General features: G+C 36.2%; 1 protein-coding gene across 1 annotated transcript in view; it reads left to right on the top strand.

Annotated features, from left to right (window-relative positions):
* The first annotated feature begins 3579 nt into the window (after positions 1-3579).
* Positions 3580-7637, top strand: part of ext1b (exostosin glycosyltransferase 1b) — a 145940-nt gene continuing 141882 nt past the window's right edge. The window contains exon 1 of the mRNA XM_037795405.1: positions 3580-5631. Within this exon, the coding sequence (XP_037651333.1) occupies positions 4661-5631 (971 nt within the window). The 5' untranslated portion in view covers positions 3580-4660. The remainder of the gene's footprint in view (positions 5632-7637) is intronic.

Here is a 7637-nt window from a genome sequence, read left to right as displayed (position 1 = left end):
GAATGCAAATGTAACTGAATACTATCACAATATCATTTCTCTGTGGGAATCTTTCTTACTGAGGGTGCTTTGCTCTCTTCACTCTTTATTGCAATATTTATGTCTACGATATTAGTTCCTAGTCATACTAAAATAGTCAAATCAAGCGTGCAATAATGAATAATATATAAATGTTAAATATTCATTAATTAATAATAATAAATAATAATAATAATAAATAAAGTAGATAAATAAAGAAGTAGATTTGTGTAATACGCAAATAAAAGCAACCATGAATGCATGGATAATACCTACAAATTATTTTTAGTATAAAGGAAAAAGAACAGACTTGATGCAAGTATAATGAATGCAAATGTAACTGAATACTATCACAATAAAAATAGTAAAATCAAGCTAATTCATAGAGCATGCAGGAATTAATAATATATAAATGATAAATATGAATTAATTATTTAACAAATAATAGGTCATAATTAAGTATAATGAATGCAAATGTAACTGAATACTATCACAATATATTTTTTCAGTGGGAATATTTCTTAATGAGGGTGCTTTGCTCTCTTCACTCTTTATTGCAATATTTATGGCTACAATATTAGTTCCTAGTCATACCAAAATAGTAAAATCAAGCGTGAAGTAATTAATAATATATAAATGATAAATATTAATGAATTAATAATAATACATAAAAAATAATAAATAATAATAATAATAATAATAATAATAAATAAAATAGATAAATAAAGAAGTAGATGCATGCATAATACCTATAAATTATATAATTTAAAGCAAAAATAACAGACTTGATGCAAGTATAATGAATGCAAATGTAACTGAATACAATCACAATATAATTTCTCAGTGGGAATATTTCTTAATGAGGGTGCTTTGCTCTCTTCACTCTTTATTGCAATATTTATGGCTACAATATTAGCTCATACCAAAATAGTCAAATCAAGCGTGAAGTAATTAATAATATATAAATGATAAATATTAATGAATTAATAATAATACATAAAAAATAATAATAATAATAATAATAATAATAATAAATAAAATAGATAAATAAAGAAGTAGATGCATGCATAATACCTATAAATTATATAATTTAAAGCAAAAATAACAGACTTGATGCAAGTATAATGAATGCAAATGTAACTAAATACAATCACAATATAATTTCTCAGTGGGAATATTTCTTACTGAGGGTGCTTTGCTCTCTTCACTCTTTATTGCAATATTTATGGCTACAATATTAGCTCATACCAAAATAGTCAAATCAAGCGTGAAGTAATTAATAATATATAAATGATAAATATTAATGAATTAATAATAATACATAAAAAATAATAATAATAATAATAAATAAAATAGATAAATAAAGAAGTAGATGCATGCATAATACCTATAAATTATATAATTTAAAGCAAAAATAACAGACTTGATGCAAGTATAATGAATGCAAATGTAACTGAATACTATCACAATAAAAATAGTAAAATCAAGCTAATTCATAGAGCATGCAGGAATTAATAATATATAAATGATAAATATGAATTAATTATTTAACAAATAATAGGTCATAATTAAGTATAATGAATGCAAATGTAACTGAATACTATCACAATATAATTTCTCAGTGGGAATATTTCTTAATGAGGGTGCTTTGCTCTCTTCACTCTTTATTGCAATATTTATGGCTACAATATTAGTTCCTAGTCATACCAAAATAGTAAAATCAAGCGTGAAGTAATTAATAATATATAAATGATAAATATTAATGAATTAATAATAATACATAAAAAATAATAAATAATAATAATAATAATAATAATAAATAAAATAGATAAATAAAGAAGTAGATGCATGCATAATACCTATAAATTATATAATTTAAAGCAAAAATAACAGACTTGATGCAAGTATAATGAATGCAAATGTAACTGATTACAATCACAATATAATTTCTCAGTGGGAATATTTCTTAATGAGGGTGCTTTGCTCTCTTCACTCTTTATTGCAATATTTATGGCTACAATATTAGTTCCTAGTCATACCAAAATAGTAAAATCAAGCATGAAGTAATTAATAATATATAAATGATAAATATTAATGAATTAATAATAATACATAAAAAATAATAAATAATAATAATAATAATAATAATAAATAAAATAGATAAATAAAGAAGTAGATGCATGCATAATACCTATAAATTATATAATTTAAAGCAAAAATAACAGACTTGATGCAAGTATAATGAATGCAAATGTAACTGAATACTATCACAATATCATATCATACCAAAATAGTCTAAACAAGCCTGCAGTAATTAATAATATATAAATGATAAATATTCATTCATTATTTAACAAATAATAGGTCATTATTTGTTGTAAATAAATCAATACAAAATGACCAATATACTTTGTTGAGACATAAAAATATGATTAGAACATTAAAATAGATAAATAAAGAAGTAGATATGTGTAATACACAAATTAAAGCAACCATGAATGCATGGATAATACCTATTAAATGATGAGTATAAAGCAAAATAACAAGTATAATGAATGCAAATGTAACTGAATACTATCACAATATATAGTAATTTCTCATGGAATCTTTCTTACTGAGGGTGCTTTGCTCTCTTCACTCTTTATTGCAATATTTATGTCTACAATATTAGTTCCTAGTCATACTAAAATAGTCAAATCAAGCGTGCAATAATTAATAATATATAAATGATAAATATTCATTAATTAATAATAATAAATAATAATAATAATAAATAAAGTAGATAAATAAAGAAGTAGATTTGTGTAATACGCAAATAAAAGCAACCATGGATAATACCTATAAATTATTTTTAGTATAAAGGAAAAAGAACAGACTTGATACAAGTATAATGAATGCAAATGTAACTGAATACTATCACAATAAAAATAGTAAAATCAAGCTAATTCATAGAGCATGCAGGAATTAATAATATATAAATGATAAATATGAATTAATTATTTAACAAATAATAGGTCATAATTAAGTATAATGAATGCAAATGTAACTGAATACAATCACAATATAATTTCTCAGTGGGAATCTTTTCTTAATGAGGGTGCTTTGCTCTCTTCACTCTTTATTGCAATATTTATGGCTACAATATTAGCTCATACCAAAATAGTCAAATCAAGCGTGAAGTAATTAATAATATATAAATGATAAATATTAATGAATTAATAATAATACATAAAAAATAATAAAAAATAATAATAATAATAATAATAATAATAATAATAATAAATAAAATAGATAAATAAAGAAGTAGATGCATGCATAATACCTATAAATTATATAATTTAAAGCAAAAATAACAGACTTGATGCAAGTATAATGAATGCAAATGTAACTGAATACAATCACAATATAATTTCTCAGTGGGAATATTTCTTAATGAGGGGTGCTTTGCTCTTTTGGCACGTCTCCAAACAACTTCCATAGGCTCATAGATAATTTGCACATGCAGGAGGACTCCGGTTATGAATGGGTGCATCCCCCCCCCCCCCCCCCCCCCCCCACCATCCACCCTCTCTAAGACCCGCCTCTTCCGCTCCCACAGACGGGGACCAATCAGCGGCTCCGGTGGGCATCGCTGGGACGTCACGTCAGCCTGCCGTCGTGTCGGGATTGGAATGTTACCGACTAACAATCGGGACGGCTGAGCACTCGGTAATTGGACACTAAGATCAAGGAATCCCGTCTTTTTTGGGAACATTTTTTCTCACAGCCATCTACCCGGTTTGTGAGCTTAAAGCAGCGGCTGTGCAACCTCGTGTCGACCGGAGAACTTCGCCTCTAGCTGCGTGTCTCCTCCTCCTCCACCTCCTCCTCCACCACCGATGAAGAGGAGGTGTTGTGTTTTATATGAGGGTAGTATGTTGGTGTTGGGATAATAACTGAGAAATGCAGGGCTTCGTCAGGTTACAGTTGAGCTGAGCTACCGCTGCGACGCTTCTTCTCTCCTCCACCTCCTCCTCCTCCTCACCGGTCATTCGCTTCTCTTCACGCGGGACTATGGAGTGAGACAAGCGGGGGGGAATAAGAACGCGCTCACCCGCCGGAGGAGGAGGCTTCTTGGATTTGGAGCTACACCGAGTTTAAACATCCATATCGGGGTATACCTTTCCGTGTGGGAGAGCCTCGGGGACCCGTTGTTCACCCCCCGGAGGAGAGAGCGTTTCCTAGGACAGTTTTCCATCAGAATAAGCCTCCTCACAGCGCGGCTGAATGAGGGCGCGGAGCACCACCGCCGGGTGAAGAGAGAGAACCGCCGCCGCTGCATGTGATTGTTTGTCCGGGGCTTTTTTTTCTTCCAGCCTCCCGCTGCTGCTGCTGGTGCTGCTGCTGCTGTGTGAGATTATGGTGAAACTCTACCGAAGAACAGGACAACACTTTTAAAACAAAATCGCCCACATGCACTGGATCAATCGCTGCTGGATTTGGGAACCGATTACGCAGAAGAAGAGGCTTGGCTGCCGGGGATCCGTGGAGGCTGCAGCCGGAGGATGGAGCGGTGCAGCCGGGGTTGGTGAGAGCCTAACTTCGGGCCACTTTACATTTCTTATTCCTAATAATAAAGCAGCAGTTCCCAGCAGCAGGACACATGCAGGCCAAAAAACGCTACCTGATCCTGCTCTCCGCCGGTGCGTGTCTGGTGCTTCTCTTCTACCTCGGAGGGGTTGAACTTCCAGCGGTGAGCCGGAGGAGGAGCAGCCGGAGCCGGCATGACCGCAGCAGGAACAACGGGTACCGGCCGGACCAGCCGTGGCCTCACTTCTCGGACCCGTTACACCTCTTCCTGCCGTGGGATCAGCCGGACACGGAGGAGTACAACGTGCACATCTCTCCGCGGCAGAAGAGGGACGTGAACACGAGCGTTTACCGAGGAAAGAGGTGCCGCATGGACTCCTGCTTCGACTTCTCCCGGTGTCTGAAGGAGAAGAAGAACGGATTCAAAGTTTACGTCTACCCGCAGCAGAAAGGAGAGAAGATCTCAGAGAGCTATCAGAATATTATAGCCACCATCGAGGCGTCCAGGTTTTACGCACAGGACCCAGGACAAGCGTGCCTCTTCATCCTGAGTTTGGACACCTTGGATCGAGACCAGCTGTCCCCGCAGTACGTCCACAACCTGAAGACCAAGGTGCAGAACTTGCCCCTGTGGAATGATGGTAGGAACCACCTCATATTTAACTTGTACTCGGGGACTTGGCCGGACTACACGGAAGATTTGGGTTTCGACATCGGACAAGCCATGTTGGCTAAGGCCAGCATCAGCACCGAGAACTTCAGGCCCAGCTTCGACGTGTCCATCCCGCTGTTCTCCAAGGAGCACCCGAGGACCGGAGGAGAGAGGGGCTTCCTCAAGTACAACTCCATCCCGCCCTTTCGAAAGTACATGCTGGTGTTCAAGGGCAAGCGGTACCTGACTGGGATCGGATCGGACACCAGGAATGCCTTACACCACGTGCACAACGCGGAGGACGTGGTGCTGCTCACCACCTGCAAGCACGGAAAGGACTGGCAGAAGCACAAGGACGCACGATGTGACAAGGACAACGCGGAGTATGACAAGTAAGTTGCACAGCTACCAGTCACTGAGGATGTGGGCTCGTTATGGGGTGTTGGAAAAGTGGTTTCCTTTTGGTGCTGTCAAACTTTTTACGCACCAGATCTCATGCATATGGAGCTGTCACCTCATCCACATCCAGAACCAGAGCAGAGCCTTCAGGGTTCCCATGCTTTGGTGCACAGTGTGTGTGTGCATTTAGATGTGTGTGTGTGGAGTTATTCATGTGTTTTTCCTAACTGGAGATGGGTATTAACCAGTCATATATATATATTGCATGTATTTATTTTTTATTTAACCTTTATTTAACCAGGAGTAAAAAACTCATTACAATTAAAAACTCTCTTTTCCAAGAGTGTCCTGGACAAGAAAGGCAGCAGCACAGTTACACAGTTGCAGACATAAAATAAACATAACAATTGAAGACAAAGAGCAAATTACAGAATCATAAGGGTATCAAAAAACATTCATCAACATTCAAAACATCTGCAGCCAGATGTGCCTGTTTCCAAATCTTTTAGAAGCACTTTAAAGATGTTCAGTGAGACCAGCTCTCCAAGTTTCAGGTCATTTTGTAGCTGATTCCAAGAAGAGGGAGCAGCATACTTGAACGCCCTTTTTCCCCAGTTCAGTACGGACTTTGGGGACTGTTAGTAGGATTAAGTCCTGGGAGCGAAGACGGTAACTTCCTGTACTTTTTTGAAGTATGTAGGTCCGTAGGTAAGATGGAAGCAGACCAAGAATAGCCTTATAAATAAGAACACGCCAGTGGTTCAGTCTACAGGTGGACAAGGCAGACCATCCTACCCGAGCATACAAAGAGCAATGGTGCGTAAGGGCTTTACAATTTGTATTAAGTCTCAGTGCTCCATGGTAGACAGTATCCAGCGTGCATAGGCTCTGAGAAGATGCATCACCGTTGTCCAGCACAGAAACATATCTTTAAAGGCTGTTTTCTCAAAATGAGTTTTTTTTTCCTCTCAGACTCTGATTCTGTAATTTTCCTCATCAGTAACACTTAAATACACCGAACTTTCCAGTTTCCTATCAATATTCTGAAGGTTTTTAATGAGGGGTTTGTTCATATATCTTTCATAGCTTCATTTATAGAACATTTTATTCCTAAAAACATGGCAAAAACTGATTTTAATAGTTGTTTCTTTTGGTGCTGTCAAACTTTTTACGCACCAGATCTCATGCATATGGAGCTGGACAGATAATAATGCACACAGTGCACTTTAGACTGAGCTACTGGAGTAACCCTGCACTATACTCATTTTTAACAGTCTCTTCTGCACTTTTTAATAGTCGTGTATCACAGTTGTTACTCTGCACTATATTCACTTTTAACAGTTTTCTTCATCTCCTTGTATTTTTATATCTGGTATATTTTTTTGTACTTTGCACTACTAACTTTTTTACTGCCTTTTTACTAACATGTTTTGCACTATGGAACTGTGATGCTGGAAACTTGAATTTCCCTCGGGATCAATAAAGTTACTATCTATCTATCTATCTATCTATCCATCTATTCATCTATCCATCTATCCATCTATCCATCTATCCATCTATCTATCTATCTGTCACCTCATCCACATCCAAAAACAGCAAAGCCTTCAGGGTTCCTACCCTTTGGCGCACAGTGTGTGTGTGCATTTAGGTGTGTGTGGAGCTATTCATGTGTCTTTCCTTACTGGAATTAATCAGTACCATATTGATATACATGTAATTGCATGTAGTGTCTTGCAAAACTTGTTTCTTTAGGTGCTGTCAAACTTTTTATGCACCAGATCTCGTGCGTATGGATCTGTCACCTCATCCACATCCAAAAACAGAGCAGAGCCTTCAGGGTTCCCACGCTTTGGCGCACAGTGTGTGTGGAGCTATTCATGTGTCTTTCCTAACTGGAATTAACCAGTAACATATAGATATACATATAGTTGCATGTAGTGTCTTGCAAAACGAATATTACAATCCATATTTTCAAATATGCATCAAAATATGCTTGCTT

This window comes from Sebastes umbrosus, chromosome 15, assembly GCF_015220745.1.
Source record: "Sebastes umbrosus isolate fSebUmb1 chromosome 15, fSebUmb1.pri, whole genome shotgun sequence".
Classification (NCBI taxonomy): domain Eukaryota; kingdom Metazoa; phylum Chordata; class Actinopteri; order Perciformes; family Sebastidae; genus Sebastes; species Sebastes umbrosus.
Note: the sequence above shows the minus strand (reverse complement) of the source record. Positions and strands in the feature narration are given on the sequence as shown.